Below are 18,112 nucleotides of genomic sequence, written 5' to 3' on the forward strand. Positions count from 1 at the left end.
TATTTTCTGATCCCAGTTCTCTACAAAAGTCAGGAGAATGGACCTGATTCATATGTGCATTTACCTCGCCCCTGTAGGCATAAGTGTGAGACCCCTCTTTGTACCTGTTGAAGCCAGAAATCTGGAATTTTGTGTGAAATCTCTTGATTTTTAAATGCTGTCCTACATCTTTAACAAACTCTTTGGGAGCTAAGGGAAGCACATCTTCAGGAAGCCTGGCACAGAAGATTCAGTATTTTGGTGTTGTGGAAGCTTACAGCTTCAGGATAGTGTTGGTGGGGAATGACTGAAGGGAAAGTCAGAGACAGATAGAAGAAAGACCTGATGGGTCATGGTGTTTGGAATTCCAGGAAGAGCACTGCAAAGGTGTGAGATCACATGTATTCTCCCTACCAGACCCTCTCCAGTTCCGGGTGGTGGCGTTTTATGTGAGGGGCAGGTTGCACAGGGGATCTCTCCGCCTCGTTTGCAACATTCTTCCTTCTCCCATTTCTCATCCACGGTCCCTAGATTACTGAGCATAAGGCAGGACCTGAGAGGGCCACCTCAATCACTCCTTCCCATCTTGAATCGATTACAGCCCAGGAAGGGTAAAGGCAAGCTCCTTTGGAGAGACAGTCTGCCTCCCTCTACAAGGCTCCCCACTCCTGGAGGGAATGGCCTTGAAAGGATATAAGGAGAGCCTGAGTTATGTCTCCCTACCCTCCCCAACCACAGGAGTGACCAAAGGAAGCCCATCTTTTCTCTTCCAAGCAGCCTCTGCTGTTCAATGCCACCAATACACAGAAGTGGGAAATATGAACACTGATAACAGCAAGGACTTTCAAACATTTCCACCACTGACCATAGGAGGGGCCACAGAAATACCTTTTATATCACTACCATATAAAAAAGTTTTGCAAAATAACACATAACCATAAACTATGTGCAGTTCACGGGTATCCTCTATTCTATTCTCCAACCTTTTTTTCAGTATGGTCTGTGACCCATTGTATCAATTTCAAAACCCTCTAATGGTTGCTAACCAAGTCTGAAAAACACCTGGTTACAGCCCAGAGTCCCTAAAACTAGTATTTCCCAAAGAGTCTCTTGTATCTCACGTGTCTGAATAATATCTATGCCTACCACCACTAGTAAACAAGGTGACCTGAGGAGAAACGTGGAGACATATTTGTTTCTACTTATTATTTATTTATTAGTTTTTACAGTTTGCTTCCATTTGGAAAGTTATCACTTCCCAGGTGATACTGATTTTTAACTTACGGAATGATTTTAAGTTTTCTTCCGAAGTAAATGTGTTTAAGAGCGATTTAAGTGAAAACGTTAAGTAAATATTAGTATAGGACATATTCAGGCATGTCAAAAATCACAACTATGTTACTTGCGTTCTAAAGTGTAGGTAATATTACCTTGCAACATTCCAAGATGAAATAACAAGAAACGTACTTCCCCCAACAGCAGATCTGCTTTTGCAGAGTGTTACTCGCTATTCCCAGGAAATTTAGATTACATGACAGTACGTTATATTACTTTTGGCATTTCCCTAGCAGCCCCTTAAAACCAGGCCGGTGCTTTTTCCAACCACTTGGGCAGTTTTGAGTTCGGCATCCATTTGCAAAGTGAGCTGTGTGGATCTTGAGAAGCTGGAGCTCGCTTTTCCTTCTTCAGATCATCACGTGCTCTTTCTTTCTCTGTCAGGCGTTCAAGTTAATTATTTCCTGTTTTTCTGGGTCTGCTCCTTATCCCCCTTCCCAGGTCCCTCTACCCTCCCCGCCACACATCCAGTCTTGGCCAAACGGCAGTCAGCTCTGCCCCAGAGCTATCTTTGTCTCTCTGCCTGTCCTAGAGAACCCTCCGACAAGAGCCTTGGAGTTTACCAGAGGGTAATAATCTCAGAGCAAAAGTATGTCCTCACCGTAGAACGAGAAGTTACTTTTCCTTTAGTTGTCTTCTTTTTAGTAACATTCTTGGTCACTTACTGACCTTTTGTTCTTTGAGTCCCTGCCTGCTAAGGTACCGTGTGAGTCAATCTGCCCACGCTGTTGTCTCTTTTGTGACTGCTTAGAATCTCTGGCATCGGCTATGTTATCACTCCTCTCAGGATTCCCACGTAGGGCCTGATGCTCCCAGCAAACTTGATCTGTTGTTCATGTAACACTGTTTCTCCTGCTGCCCCATCCGTTCCCATCAAGGCCAGAGTCTGGGCTCCTCATAATGGTCTTTAACAGTTCAGGATGCCAGGCTGAGCTGAGCTGCACCCCACAGAAGCTTCGGGCATAGTAGCCACTCCATTCCTGCGGTCTTTCCTTCCTCATGCCCGTCCTCATTCCCAGAAATCTTCGGTCTAGCCTTTTATGGCTGTCTGGCCTTAATTTCTCCAAATTCTTTAGACAATCCTGGCTGAAGTTTTATCTGAGGTCTCGAATTCAGTCTTGTCTAGTTTATTCATCATTCTCTCCCCTAGCCCCATCCCAGTTCTACTCTCCTCTTGTCTCCTCACATGCAAACACCTGAGGTCTTTAACGTCTTTCACCTAGTGTACAGCTGCTGAATATCTATTTCTGGCCCACTACAAATTAAAAAGCCCTACATGAACCGTGTGTGTGTGTGTGTGTGTGTGTGTGCGCACGTGTGTGCGCGCGCATACGTGCATGTGGCATATGTATATGTATACGTATACGTATATACGTTCAGTGTGGGAGAAGGGGTATAAACACAAAATAGACTGCCCAACGCTGTTTGGGGGGGAAAAGTGCCCGAGAGGCTCCCAACAGTTCTAGTTAGTATGTTAAGCATATTTCACTCTGTGACCAAATCTGTATCATTTTCAAACACAGCTTCAAGAAAGAAGAGCCTTGATGCTTATTGAAGATTTAGATCACTACTTCCCTGTTAAGAAGAGATTTTTTAAATTGTGTTTTCATTATGACTCCATCTCCATTTATTGATCAAGGGATTTCTTGCCTCACTTAACTCCATAATCTGTTGCTCAGATTAAGAAAATGTGAAAACTATTGTTTGGGAGCATGACTACAGACTTTAAAGTGACACCTTGGAGGTTAGATGATTCAAATACTATAATCCAAGAAAAGCAACTGATTGATCATGTAGAATGTTGTTTTTTATGCATCGCTCTTTTTAATGGACCGAGCATGCAGTGAAACGAATCGGATTAAGTGTTTTGTAGATGGGCCGTTACAGAAGCAAGAATTTACCAGTGTAGAAACATCCAACTGAAAGCACTAATACAAGAGATAGGAAATAATACATGTAAAAAGCCCTAAATAAACAAAACATATAAATCATTATTCATTCAACACATTTCAAGCATCTAGTACATTATTATATAAAGACCTGTCTAAATTCTTTTTTTTTTTTTTAATGTTTTTATTTATTTTTGAGACAGAGAGAGACAGCGCATGAGCAGGGGAGGGGCAGAGAGAGAGAGAGAGACAGAATCTGAAGCAGGCTTCAGGCTCTGAGCTGTCAGCACAGAGCCCGATGCGGGGCTCGAACTCACACACCGCGAGATCATGACCTGAGCCAAAGTCGGATGCTCAACCGACTGAGCCACCCAGGTGCCCCAAGACCTGTCTAAATTCTTGAACAGGCCTGCCAGTTAAAGCTTGGGCATCCTGGAGATTGATAGTTTGGTTAAGACTTATTGCATAAAGTTATAAAACTATGTTTTATAACTATTAATATATTAAATATGACAGTATCTGACCTGTCCCTGGAAAATTTTATAGTCAAGTGTAAGAGTATGTCTGAAGAGCAAAGGAAAGGGAACACTAATTTGCTTAGTACCTATTACCTGAGAGATTCTGAACTGTGACGTTCACACTGCTTATCTCTTTTATAGTTTACAATTTCCCAGAAAATTGTAGAATTTTCATCTTATAGATGAGTAGAATACTCCTTTTACAGATGTGGAAACTGAGGCTCAGAAATACTCTGACCAGTCTGTTTGTAAGGAAAACCCTAACAGCCTCCAAAGCACAAGCTCCTTACGGAGGAGGACCGGAGACTGCTGGCAGCTTTCACTAATCTACGCTGTCCACACTTAACATGGGTAATTGAAAGCTGACCCTATGTTCCTTTCAAAAAATCTCCAAGGAATCTGGCTGTAGAGACTTCATGGATAACTCGTTTCAACAGCTGAGAAACAAAATGCTTCTGTGGAATAAACACGGCCTTTATTTCGCTGGGGTTGTTTTTCTTCCTTCCTGAAAAAAAGGAGAAAAAGCATCCACCATAGCCCTTAACAAGAACTCTCACAGACTGGACAAGTCTTCAAATTGGGCTGTGCAGATTAACCAAGGAAATGGTGACAGCACTTGGGCACTCTGACCTAACATGTGAAAGAGACGATGTAACGAACAGCTGGGGATTTCTGCGGCACAACTGAAAGACACAGGAAGGCCAACTGTTGACCATCCTCACTGAGGGCAGCTGCCGGGCTCAGGTTTGCTTCTGCAAACCTCGTCCCTCGCCCTCGACCAGCTGCCTGCCGCAGCGCCTGCAGCGGCCCGCGCCAACCCGCCCCCGCGTGCCTGCCAAGGCCGACGCGGCCCGGATGCGACGGTGCCCTCCCCACCAACCGCGCACGTGACGGGGGGGGGGGGCAGTTTTCTTACCCCTCCCCCTCCTCGAAACCCCGCCTTCTCCTGAGAGGCTGCGGCTTTCCATTGCGCCACTACCGGAGTGACGGCCGTGCCAGCCAGTCAGAATGCGACCCTTCCAGTAAGGCCCGCCCCCTGTCGGTCCTGAGGTTCCTTCCCGCTCACACAGGAGTCACTTCCGAAGAGAGAGAACCGCCATGAAGAGAGAAGGGGGTGCCGCCCAACTCTGCTCCGACAGCCTCCTCGAGTCCCAGCAGCAAGACGGCAACCACGCACCCAACTTCTCCAGCCACAGCTCATGCCGCCGTCGCCAGCGGCGCCGACATGACAAGGCGCTGCATGCCCGCTAGGCCAGGTTTCCCCTCATCCCCAGCCCCGGGGTCGTCGCCCCCGCGCTGCCATCTGAGACCCGGTAGTACCGCCCCTGCTGCAGCGGGAAAGAGAACAAAGAGTCCTGGGGACAGGTACCGTGCAGAGGGCTGGAGAAGGGGCCGGGTCGCGGGGGCAAGGGTATGAGGGAGGACTGCGGACGCCCGCTCTTTCAGTTCCCGCCATCCTCCGCGAGCTTCGGGCCTCGGCGTTTTGCGGCCTGGCAAACCCCTGCCCCGCCTCCGCGCGGGGCCTTCTGGGACTTCGAGTTTCCTTTTCTGTAGTTGGGATGCAGGTCTCCGTTCAGTGACCATAGCCAGGATGGCTACGGAGAGCCCGCCTTAGGTAGAACGTGATTTTTGTCCTTTACGATGGTGGACCCGGGGCCCTAACTGCTTAGTGCATATTTAGGTGGGTTATTCTGTACGTTGTCAGTTCTGATCGTAGTAGCTTAACAGTATAAATCTTTTCTAAATCGTGGGTGAAATTATGTACCATGGACGAGGGAAACCCTTCCACGAATTACTTTATAGCCCAGTATACACGATCATTCATACTTAAAAGGAACGTGCCGATCGGGAATGTGATGTTTTTTCCTTCAGTAACTATGCTTCTCCAAGAGGCTAGGTACCTTGTGAAGATTTTGTGGGAGCTATGTAATGAGATGGGGAATTTTATCAAATGACATCCTCTGACAATAAAATATGTTTAAATTCTCTACGCACTTGGTACTGTCTTTTTTATTTTAAGTTTTAAAAAGCTTGTAACTTAAATTTAACAGTAATTTTATCTTCTAATATTGTGCTACAGGTCTACAATCCCTTATCTCAATTATGAAAGCCGGAGTGCTATGAAAATCAAAAGTTGTCAGTAAGTTTGGCACCACATCTTACTTGGCCGCCAAACCTGACTAGAACTAATGGAAAGCTGTATATGGTCATTATCTCATTAAGTGTATTTATATGCCGGAGACATATTGATGCGTTCGCTTTGGGGGTGCAGTGTCACACCCGGTGGGGACTTTACATAATGCATCTAAGTTACCCCCTTTCTAAAATCCAGTAAATTAAAAATTCAAAAATACATTTGACCCCAAAAGTTTCAGATAAGGGCTTGTGAGCTGTTATAATTTTTTAAAGCTAGTTATAAATAACTAATGGGTATTTCTGTGCATATGAAATTAGGCAACTGTTCCTACTTGAAAGTTACATTCATGATTATTTTACAGATTTCTTGTACGTTTTACCCAAAACCATTTTTCTCTTTGGTGTATTAATCAAAAAGGAGCCTGGGATCTCATATTTTGGGAAGAGATAGAACGTTATTTAGTAATTAATGTAAAGGCATATTTAGTATAGTCTTGAATTAGCTGCCGCTTAATCCTTTCCTGTCTCTTTCCTCCCCCAGTAACTGAGAACATCCTCTCCTTTCCTCCTTTGCAGAACCTCTAGCATTTCTAACTGTATTCTCCATTGGAGTTAATTTGGCTGGTATAATTTATTATATGCAAACAGATGCATAAATTCTTCCTTAGTCTGTCACTCCTATTCATTTCATAACCAGTTAGCCTTTCTACCAACATCTATCTCACAAACGTGGATTCTCAGTAAACCATTATAGATGGATGTGGCTCCTTTAATGTGACCTGTAAAGTGTCCAAGGGACTTGGATTGTTCAAGTTTTCTCTGAGTATTCCCACCTCATAGTGGATTAATGTTTAGGGAAACTGGTCATATACTGCTTCTCTTTCAGTAAAATGAATACATTTTAGCAGGATTTTGGCAGGAAGTTAACTTTTTGCTCTACATGTGACGTTCCTTTTTGTGCCGCTGACAAATAACTCTAGAAATATAAATCGGAGTACAAATTCCGGTAATACAATTCACTCTCTTTTACTGTAAAGTGCAGAAATCCTTAAAACAATTCGGTTTTTGTAATTGTTAACTTTCTTCCTTTTCTCTGTTTCGTGTCTTCTCCAGGCAGTGTGTTATTTTTGTAAATACCTTAAGAATTCCTAGATAAAAAATAAGATTTGAAACACTGTTTAGTCCTGAAGACTCATTCTAATTTTTGCTGTTACTTAGATTAACATCTTACTGTAGTACATAAAGAGGATAGTATAAGCTTGGTACTTAATCCTTTTTGTCTTTGGGCCAGCATGCCCTTCAATTCAGCTGTTTCCCCGGATGGGCCAAATCACCGATATTGCCATTCTACCATTTACTCTTGTTTTGAGTCTGTTTAGGTTTTAGTCTGTTTTTATAATCTCCATTATTCGTTTGGAAAACATCTATTGAGCATTATTTTGTACCAGACACCGGAGATACCAAGCAATAGGATCAGATCCCCTCAAAATCATTTATTCTACCACGTAGCAGTAAGCTTGTCAGTCCTAGGAAGGACACTACCAATTCCATACTGGATCCATACTCCAATCTTATTTTGGTACTATAGATTATATAAACCTCAGTTGTGCTTTTATAAATTTACTCCTACAGGAAATGCAAACTATATTTTCAGTTTATTATAATCAGCTTAGCAAAGCATTCCTGCCATTGTCAGAACTTGATTAAACCAGGTAGTGAAATCAAATCTATATCCTGTAAACCAACTAGTATTCTCCCCTTAATCTGAATTATTGAGGTTTTAATATTTACTTATGTGATACCATATTAGTTATGCTTTTATTTTCAGGAAGCAGTCAATTATAGATTTCTTCAAACCAGCTTCAAAACAAGGTATGTATGCTATTAATGCATTTTTTGCAGGATCTTTTGAGGAGGGAGATAGATTGAATTTTTAAATTTCTCTAACAGCTCTTATTTGATTAAACCTAATGTTCAAATTGAAAATATGAAGATGCAGTGTTTTTTACAAAGATAAGCCAGTTCTAAGCATCGTGAAGAAACTTTTTGCTGTTATGCTTACATTTAAAATATTCCAGTCAATAATGTTCATAATGCATACTATTTTGGTCCTCTAATAACATTTTATAAACGGAGCCACAGTGAGCTTACAAGATGTAGCAAAAGGGAGCTTTATGAAAGTAAGGTTATTAAATAATAAGCCATGTCTTAATCCCCACCCCCCCATAAAATGTGTATCATCATCTAAATATTGATTTGAAAGTTTTTGTTATAGTTTAGTATTTTAAATATTAACTTAAATAAATATACAAAATGTAATAGATTGTGTTACTTTTAATAACATGCAATTTGTGTTTTAATTGGCCGTTTAGACAGACATATGTTGGATTCTCCACAAAAATCAGACATCAAATATGGAGGAAGTGGATTCTCCATCACTGGGACAGAACAGTTTGAAAGGAAACTATCCTCACCAAAAAAATCCAAACCCAAAAGGATGCCATCAGAAAAGAGCACTATTTTAGAGGCTTTCATGAAAGGTGTTAAAGAGCACCATAAAGATTGTGGTATACATGAGTCACGTCGACCTTGTGTGTCAATAGCCACCAAATATCCAAAGGCAGTTACAAAAGTCTATGTTCCTCCATATTGCTTGTCAAAGGAGATGAAGACACTGAAGAAAAAACATCGATCTCCAGAGAGAAGGAAGTCACTGTTCATTCATGAAAATAGCAGGGAGAAGAATGATAGAGATCGAGACAAGACCAGTGCAGATTCCAAAAAGCAGGCCACAGTGACAGAAGCTGACATCTTCAAGAACAGCTCTAGAAGTCTTAGCAGCAGGAGCAGCCTGTCCAGGCACCACCCAGGAGAAAGTCCTTTGGGGGCTAAGTTCCAGTTGTCATTAGCTTCTTACTGCAGAGAAAGAGAACTAAAGAAGTTGAGGAGGGAGCAAATGGAGCAGAGAATCAACTCAGAAAATTCCTTCTCAAAAGCAAGCAATCTTTCCTTAAAATCCTCTAGTATAGAAAGAAAATGTAAACCAAGGCAGGAACAAAGTAAACAGAATGATGTCACACCTGGAAAGAGTAATCTTTCAAACCTGGTATGTGTAGTAATTACTGAATTAGCTTGGTTGCTGCTTTATTATATTTAGAACACTAAATCTAAAAGCATTTCATATATTTAATATTTTTTAACATTACATTGGTAGCTTTTGTTCAGGAAATACTGATACACGGCTTGTTTAAAAGCTAATTACATTAGGTTTCCTCCCAACTGTCCGTAGGACTCAGTAAAGCGGTATTTCTTGCCTTTAATTTTTTCAGACTGGGAACAAAAAATCTTTCTTAATCAAGGAAGTAAGCATTCTTTTTTTAGGCAAGTATAGTCATTTTTAAGTGAGGCTGTGCTGAAAGGAAATATTTGAGGAATAGAAAATCTAAAATAGTAGGAAATGGTTTAGAACAGAGGTTCTCAAAATGTGGTCCCCGGACTAATATCAGCATCACCTGGGAATTTAGAAATGCAAATTCTCAGGCTTAACCCTAGACTCAATCAGAAATTGGATCTAAGAGTCCAGCAGTCTGCAGTTACCAAGACTTCTGGGTGCTTCTGATGTACTTTAAAGTTTTGAGAATCACTGATTTAGATTATATAGAAGTCCTAAGGAATATAGATTCCTTAGAAGTCCTAAGTTGTCTTAGACAACTTAGATGATAACACTTAGAAAGCTATCCAGATATATCTTAACTTCATCGTATTCCCTTGAAAATAGACCAACTTTAGATTAGCATAAAAGGTGACCCTCTCCCTTAGAAAGATAAATACCTCTGTTTCATAGAGCCTCTCTATGTACAGATGGAATAAAGGAAGATCAGATACCAAGAAAAGGCAGTGTTGGTAAGATGCTATGAGATTTTAAAACCAGATAGACCAAAAGTAAACCAAACTATGACACTTTAAGAGTGAATGGAGATTGTTGCCTTATATATTGCTTGAAAATGTATTTGTAAACTCCAGGGTTTGTTTGCAAGGAGTTTGGGGTCTTTACCAGGGAGATTTGCTAACAATCAGTGGAGGTTTGTAACATTTGCTCCATCCTGAGATTTCAGTGTTTGGTGGTGCTTCAGCACTTGAAGTATTGAAGAGTAAGTTGTATCTGTTTAATTGGCAAATATTAGGCTTACTGTTTCTCTATCAAAATAATGGTATAGTGCTCTAATATTAATCTTGAATTAATATAAATCCCTAAATTTGTATTTTGAAAACTGGCTTTATTTTTTATGGCATTTTTACCTTTTTATGATATAAAGGCCCTTCGTTTTTGTAAAACTTTAAGAGTTTAAAATATTTTACTATAAAAGTTTGAGTTTACCTCCAAATGAAGTGCTTGCTTTATTTGGTCTAGAAATCTGTGTTTAGATGTTAGGAAGAAAAGTTCATATTCTTTACTGGCCCCAGTTCCTAATTAATTTTTTCTCATTTTGCTAAAAGGAAAATGGACATTTCTCAAGGAAAAGAGCCTCTTCTGATTCATGGGAACCTGCTTCAGGTAGAATCAAAATTAATTTATTAATTTTTAAATAAAATTGTACGTCAGTGGCACTTTTTAAAAACAAATTTGTTTAAATGCACAGTTGGCTTCCTAGAGGTGAATTGAATGTCTCAGGTTAGTTAAGAGTTTGGTAAAATTACATTGGAAAGGAATAGTCCTTGAATTTAGTTTGTGTAGCCCGTGGTTTGTCTTGACTTTTTTGCCTTTTTTAAGAGTTCCTAGCAACATGTTTCTCATTTTGGTATTCAGTGTTCTGCTGAATCTTGCCTACATTAAGCAGCATAATCTTACATTATTGGAATTATGGACTGTCTGAGGTCTTGGTATTATAGATGCTTTGTATAAAGTTGAAACTGCTATCATGATCCAAAACAGTGTTATCCTAATATTTCAAATACTAAGATACCTTTTTAATATCAAATTTCAAGGACACCTATATGATAACTGGTTTGTACTTCTAGTATCTGTTGGCTGAGCAAATAACATAACTAACAAACAGCTAGTGTTAATTCAGTAATTCCTAAAGTATCTTTATCTTTTTTTAAACTAGAAAATAGAACAGTATAAAATTCAAACACTTGCAGGAATTTATAACAGAAAATGAAAGGCCCTTAGAAATAACAACCATTAATAGTCTAGTGTATCAGATTTTTTTCTGCCATGATTACAAACTTTGAAAAATGGATTTTACAGATTTCTACACTCAGTAAGATACAGTGGACATAATAGCCAAGGTTTATTGAGCACTTACTGTGTGCCATGCCCTCTTCTATGTGCTTTTAATTTGTTTGATCTTCACATCTTTTTAAGATACTTTTAGAAATGAAAAAACAGGTACAGAGAGACAGTTGTGACTCCTTGTTCTTCAGGTTTCATGTAAAACTCTTAGTTTGTTTTTTTTAAGCTTATTTATTTTGAGAGAGAGCACAAGCAGGGGAGCGGCAGAGAGAGGGAGAGAGAGAATCCCAAGCAGGCTCCAGGCTGTCAGCGAAGAGCCCAATACAGGGCCCGATCTCACAACCGTGAGATCATGATCTGAGCTGAAATCCAGAGTCAGATGCTTAACTGATGGAGCCACCCAGGTGCCCCTCATGTAAAATTCTGTTTTTTATATATTCTAGAGGTACATTGCATTTTGACCAGGTGATCTCAGGTGTTAAAATCCGAAACCATAGTTTACCATCATAGAAGGAGCTTCTAGAATACAGGAATAAATTTGAAGTTTTATGTGGTTTTTAAAGTTTTTATTTAATTTTTTAAAAATTTTTTTATGTTTATTCATTTTTGAAAGACAGAGAGAGAGAGCACAAGCAGGTGTGGGGCGGAGAGAGAGGGGGGACACAGAATCTGAAGCAGGCTCCAGGCTCTGAGCTGTCAGCGCAGAGCCCAACGTGGGGCTCGAACTCACGAACTGAGAGATCATGACCTGAGCCGAAGTCGGACGCTCAACCGACTGAGCCACCCAGACGCCCCTATTTTTTATTTCATTTTTACATTATTGTTGGTTTTAGTTTCAAATTTCATTGAATTTTGACATTATGAAGTACAAGAACAATAATTTCTTAGCAATGAGATTATTCCTGTACTCAACGGTATTACACATTTGTAATAAATGATCACTTTGCACTGAGGTGAGCAGAAGAACAAAATATTTTTAGGTTTGCTCTGCCAACATAAGGGGCTGCTGGTGGTGGTGTTGCCACCAAGCTCTTCAGCTTTTTTTCTCTCTGATGATGACTAAGATAAAAATTCTCTTCAGTTCATGGGTTGCAAATTTCATCAGTGTTGCCTGCAGTGGTTTCATTTATACAAACCCACATACTGAAGTTTTTGAACAGTGCTTGAAAAAGATGTTTTCTGCATATTGTCACAGGCAGATTTAAGATGGTTGCCTTCACTTATATTTTTATTTCTAATATCTTTGCATGTTTCATAATCATTAATTATGGTTTTATACTTTTTAAAAATTTATGTTATTTTTTTAAGTTTATTTCTTTATTTTTGAAAGAGGGAGGGAGAGAGAGAATCCCAAGCCGGCTCCGCACTGTCAGCGTGGAATCCAGTGCAGGGCTCAAACTCATGAACCATGAGATCATGACCTGAGCCAAAGTTGGATGCTTCACCAACTGAGCCACCCTGGTGCCCCTTATGGTATTGCATTCTTAATAAATACACATTTATACTGCATTTGACCATCAACAGAATATAAAGGACATAAAGGGCTTTTTCACTCTAGATAACGTGAAGAATGCTACTGCTATTATACTTCTCAGTTGTGAGGGTGATATATATAATCACACCTTTATTAATCACACACAAGTTAAAAGATGTCAGAAATGTTGCTAAAGGCATTTAGCCCTGGGGTCTTGCACAGTCCTGTCCTTGTGCTGCATTCTGAGGTCCAACTTATTCTAACATCCCTTGCTTATTCTATAATTTATTAATGACCTATCTTCTATTAATGAACATTTGGGTTTTTACCTTTTTTGTATTTACAAACTCAATCCCTGTCTATTTTATATATATATTAACAGATATTTGAAATGTGCTTAAACGGTCTACAATTTGTACAAGCAGTGCAAAAAGAATCATGCAGGTAACCCACTGCCCTAGAGAACTTGCAGAAGGGGAGCCTACCTACGGTACCAGTTCAACGTCCTCTAATTCTAGGTGTCAGAAGCTCTTAATAAGCTGCTTTTTCCTAAACTTTGCCCAAAAACAGTTTCTCTCTCCTCCTGGTCAGGTCTTCAATTCTTGAGCAAAGCAGGAATTTCTCCTCATTTCTAGCTGTATGTAAATTGATTTCTCTAGGAGAATGGAACTGAATTCATACTCGCGGTTCTGTAGGTATCTTTTTTGTAACCTCAAAGTTGAAATATTATCAGTGTAAATCCACCCCAGATCTTCTTTTTCTTGGTTATGTGATTTCTAATCCTGTACTCTAAGGGACTCCTGTTCTTTTTTATATGACAGTTAACCCAGTAAACTGAGTGGGCATAGGATGGTTTTTTCAGGTAATAGGAAATATCTGGAGAAAAATGGAGATAGCAGCATTTGTTTATTAATTGATTTTTCATGTTTATAAATTGAATTTTTCAGATTATGTATTAAATTACCCAAATAATTGCTTTTAACTCTTGAATTATTTTATTTTCTTAAACTGTTGATTTGAGGACATCTACCCATATGCAGAGAGAAACTTGATTTGGGGAATACTGATTATGTAAATAGTAATATTTAATGAATAATGGGTTTTAATTAATGATACTTTATTTATTTATTTATTTATTTATTTATTTATTTATTTGGGGGTGGGGGCAACAGCAAAGGTTAGAATCCCGAGCAGGCTCCGCACTGTCAGTGCAGGGCCCGACACAGGGCTCAGTCCTATGAACCTATACATCACACTTTTAAATACAATGAGAAATTTTTTAAACTTGGTTAACTCAAATAGATATGCTTTACTAAAGGTCTTCTGGGTGGAGCTCCTAAATCTAGGTGGCTTAAAACAACAGAAATTTATTTTCTCATGGTCCTAGAAGCTAGAAATCCAAAATTAAGATTATTAGCAGGGCCGTGCTCTAACCAGTCTAGGAGAGAATCCTTCCTTGCCTTTTCTAGCTTCTGGTGTTTGCCTACAATTCTTGGCATTCCTTGACTTGTAGATGCAGCACTCCTATCACATGGCATCTTTTCCCTGTGTGTTTTCACATCATCTTCCCTCTTCAAGTGTGTCTCCATGTCCAAATTTCGCCTTTTGAAGGAACCCAAAGAGAAAGGTACTTGGGTTCAACTAAAACGCCTCCCTGCTCCGCCCAGAGAAGCACATCTTTGTGAGAACCGATGGAAAGGAGCTTGAGGTGCTGCAATCCATTCCCTATGAATTCATGGCATGAAATGTAAAAAAAAAAAAGATTGCAAATTTCCCCTTTATCTAAGGACACCAGTTATGACTGCATTAGGACCCACCCAAATGACCTCATTTTAACTTGATTACCCCTGTAAAGATCCTGTTTCGAGTTAAAGTCAGAGATTCTGGGAGTCATTTTCCAGAATTCATCCACAACTCATAACTCAGCTGAAGACTAGAAGGATGCACAGGAAAAATGAAACACTGGCGAGAGAAACTTGGGTGGATTTATTTTAATTGAGAAATTAAAATTTGTCTGCTTTCAACTAGTGATTGTATACATGTTTTAAGGTACTATAAATTTAGATGTAGAAGTATTTCATTTCTGGAAGCAGAGAGTCCTTGGTCTAAGAAAGAATATCTGAACTTTGAGGGAAAGTGCCTTTCCAATCCTTTCCATGATACAGATAAGCAATTTTTGTGTTTGGGGAGCAGCACCTTAAATTTTGTTTGGGTGATAAACTTTTAATAGCTTTGGAATGAAAATGAGCATTGTCATTAGCTTTAAATTTCTTAAGACACCAGTATTTATTATTAATGAAATAAATGGTAGTATGAACTCTTTTTCCTTATCCTACATATGTTAAATGATCTCAGCCTAAACTTTTAGAATTTAAGCTTTTTGTTGGAGTGTTCTAAACACTCACTGAATAAACTTTACTAAGATAGGAAAATATACTTTTCACTAATCTGGCAAAAATTAAATTTTAGCAGGGTCTAAGCAGAATAAATTCCCTGACAAAAGAAAAAGGAACTCTGTGGACTCAGATCTGAAAAGCACAAGAGAATCTATAATGCCAAAAGTAAAAGAGTCCTTCCTTGAGAAGCGTCCTGACGGATCACATCAGAGAGAGAAATTTATAAAACATATTGCACTGAAGACACCTGGGGATGTATTGCGCTTGGAAGATATATCCAAGGAACCCAGTGAAGAAGTTGATCGCTCCTCTGGAGGCTTGACACCTTCAAATTCTGGCCACCATTCTTCCAGGAATAGTGACCAAATCCGTGTGGCAAGTACCAAAGAGACTAAGATGCAGAAACCCCACTTATCTTTACCTCAGGAAAAGTCTGCCGATAAAAAAGCTAGCAGCCTTCAGAAAAATAAACCTGCTAGCTCTGTGGCATCAAAGGAGACAAAACTTCTACCTTTACTTTCCCATGTTCCAAGTGCTGGTTCCTCTCGGGTACCATTAAATGCTAAAAATTGCACTCTTCCAGTTCCTAAAAAAGAAAAAGAGCGTTCCTCATCTAAAGAATGTTCTGGGCATTCTACAGAGTCCTCCAAACACAAGGAACACAAAGCAAAGACTGATAAAGCTGATTCTAATGTATCTTCAGGGAAAATTTCTGGGGGATCTTTGCATTCAGAATATGGCACTCCTACAAAGTCTCCCCCAGCCGCTTTGGAAGTTGTGCCATGTATCCCAAGCCCTACAGCACCTTCAGATAAAGCCCCTTCAGATAAAGAGAGTTCAGGAAATTCCAATGCAGGTAGCAGTGCACTGAAAAGAAAACTAAGGGGTGATTTTGATAGTGATGAAGAAAGTTTAGGTTACAACCTAGACAGTGATGAGGAAGAGGAAACACTAAAATCACTGGAAGAAATAATGGCTTTGAACTTCAATCAGACTCCCACAACTACAGGAAAGCCTCCTGCTCTTTCCAAGGGGCTTAGATCTCAGTCATCAGACTATACAGTAAGTAGTTCTGTGACATTTATCTTTACTTGAAGAGGGAAAGATTGATTAGTAGAGGGATAAATGGTTAGAACTTATTTTAAAATTTAGTATTTGTTGTGATTCATAATTGGACTGAAACTGGTATAGTTCTTGTTTGGTTGTAATGGGTTTCCCATATCTTTAGTTTTATTACTGTAAATCAGTGGTCTCCAAACTTTTTAGATCATACACACTTCTATTAGTAAAAAAAAATTTTTAAGCATGTACTCCAATATATATGTATACGTATAGATTATATACATGTACCACTATACTACTGTGTACTTGCTAAAATATATACAAAAACAGAATTTAAAAGGAAGAAGAGAAAAGTATTTTCCTTTAGAAGTTATGTAGAAGTTACTATAGACTAAGTTCTACTGGAGTTTCTATAGAAGTTCCATATAAATAGAAGTTCTATTATTTTCTTCCTGCACCCCAATGGATCACCTTGCACACCCCCTGCTTTGGAGACCACTGCTGTAAATGAAGGTAGAGTGTAGAAATGTTGTTAATTGTGGTGTGCAATTTTATTTATAAAGTGCTTCATTCTATCTTGGGGATAAGCTGCATTAAATTCTAGTATGTCTGTAAAATTTGGTGGGGAAGGTGTTAATGTTCCATGGTAACACCTAAAAATTGGTAGTTTGATTCCACTAAAATAAAATTTAAAAATAAAGACAGGGTAGCCATGGAGCCCTTGGGTGTTTACAGTCAGTTCCTAAGGCTGGCAGGGTTTTGTAAGTAGTGCCTTTCCTAATAAGTGGTAAAATCAAATTGCCTGCAGTACAAAATAATAGATTTAAAGCATGATGGTGAAAATTCTCTAAGAAAGGTATCCTCCTGGCCTAGGTTATTAAAAGAGAAAATATTCTTTAGTACTCTGAATAACTTAAAACATCCCAGTTCTTCTAAGATATGTTATGAAGTATCCTTAAATTTTCTTCTGTTTTAGGAACATGTTCATAGTGGAACATATACAAATACTTTAGAACGTCTAGTGAAAGAGATGGAAGACACTCAAAGGTTAGTTAGCATCGTGACTACCTTGCTAAATTTAACGTTCTCCTTATTTGCGTGGCTGGCTTTCAGTTTACCTTAAAAAATCATGAGAAATTCGCATTTTGCACTAGTACTATTACCGCAGTTTTGCAGTCAATTGTGTTAGAAATAAAGTATTCTTGTTCACAGGCTGGGTGAAAAGCTCAGGTTTTTGTGGTTTACTGCATTCAGTAATAATACAAATTCCTTTCCACTTACCACAACTAGAATCTAACTAGTAGCTGAAATTCTTGATCAAAAGTATGGGGAGGAATTTTTTGTGCATTTTTTTTTTATTGTGATAAAGTATAGATAACTTCAGTTACCATTCTAATCATTTTTAAATGAGCAGTTCAGTGGCATTAAGTACATTCACATTGTTGTGCGACCATCACCACCATCCACCTCCGGAACTTTTTTTTTCATCTTCCCTAATGGAAATTCCATACCCATTAAATAATAACTCCCCATCTTCCTCTTCTCCCAGCCCTTGGCAGCTACCATTCTGCTCTCTGTCTGTATGAAACTAACTACTCTGGGTACCTCGTATAAATGAGATCATACAGTATTTGTCCATTTATACTGGCTTATTTTGCTTCGCATAGAGTCTTCAGGGTTTATCTGTGTTGTAGCATGTATCAATTTCCTTCCTTTTTAAGGTTGAATAATATTCTGTTGTGTGTATATACCACATTTTATTTATCCATTCATCCTTTGATGGACACTTGAATTGCTTCAATTTTTTGGCTGTTGGACGTGTTGCTGCTGTGAACATGATGTAGAAATATCTCTTCAAGTCCCTACTCAATTCTTTTGTGTATATACCCAAAAGTAGAATTGCTGGATCATACAGTGATTCTATACATAATTTTTTGATGAATTGCCATACTGTTTTCCCCAGTGGCTGCACCATTTCACATTCCCACCAGCAGTGCCCAAGGGTTCCAGTTTTTCTACATCCTCACCGAGACTTGATATTTTTTGGTTTTTTGGTAATAGCCATCCGAATGAGGATGAAGTGGTTC

The 18,112-nt window shown here is 39.1% G+C and overlaps 1 protein-coding gene across 9 annotated transcripts in view; it reads left to right on the forward strand.

Moving 5' to 3' along the window:
- Window positions 1-4,779: 4,779 nt before the first annotated feature.
- SLF2 (SMC5-SMC6 complex localization factor 2) overlaps window positions 4,780-18,112 on the forward strand; it is a 53,102-nt gene continuing 39,769 nt past the window's right edge. For 8 of the 9 annotated variants that reach the window (XR_006194662.1, XR_006194659.1, XR_006194660.1 and 5 more), the window contains exons 1-6: window positions 4,780-5,086; window positions 7,686-7,729; window positions 8,230-8,963; window positions 10,355-10,412; window positions 15,037-16,025; window positions 17,002-17,072. Coding sequence is in view for 2 of the 9 variants with exons in the window: in XM_042908783.1 (XP_042764717.1) it covers window positions 4,947-5,086; window positions 7,686-7,729; window positions 8,230-8,963; window positions 10,355-10,412; window positions 15,037-16,025; window positions 17,002-17,072 (2,036 nt within the window). In the remaining 7 variants the exon portion in view is untranslated. The remainder of the gene's footprint in view (window positions 5,087-7,685; window positions 7,730-8,229; window positions 8,964-10,354; window positions 10,413-15,036; window positions 16,026-17,001; window positions 17,073-18,112) is intronic. The other variant, XM_042908784.1, reaches the window with a different exon arrangement.

Source organism: Panthera leo, chromosome D2 (assembly GCF_018350215.1).
Source record: "Panthera leo isolate Ple1 chromosome D2, P.leo_Ple1_pat1.1, whole genome shotgun sequence".
In the NCBI taxonomy this organism is placed as follows: Eukaryota; Metazoa; Chordata; class Mammalia; order Carnivora; family Felidae; genus Panthera; species Panthera leo.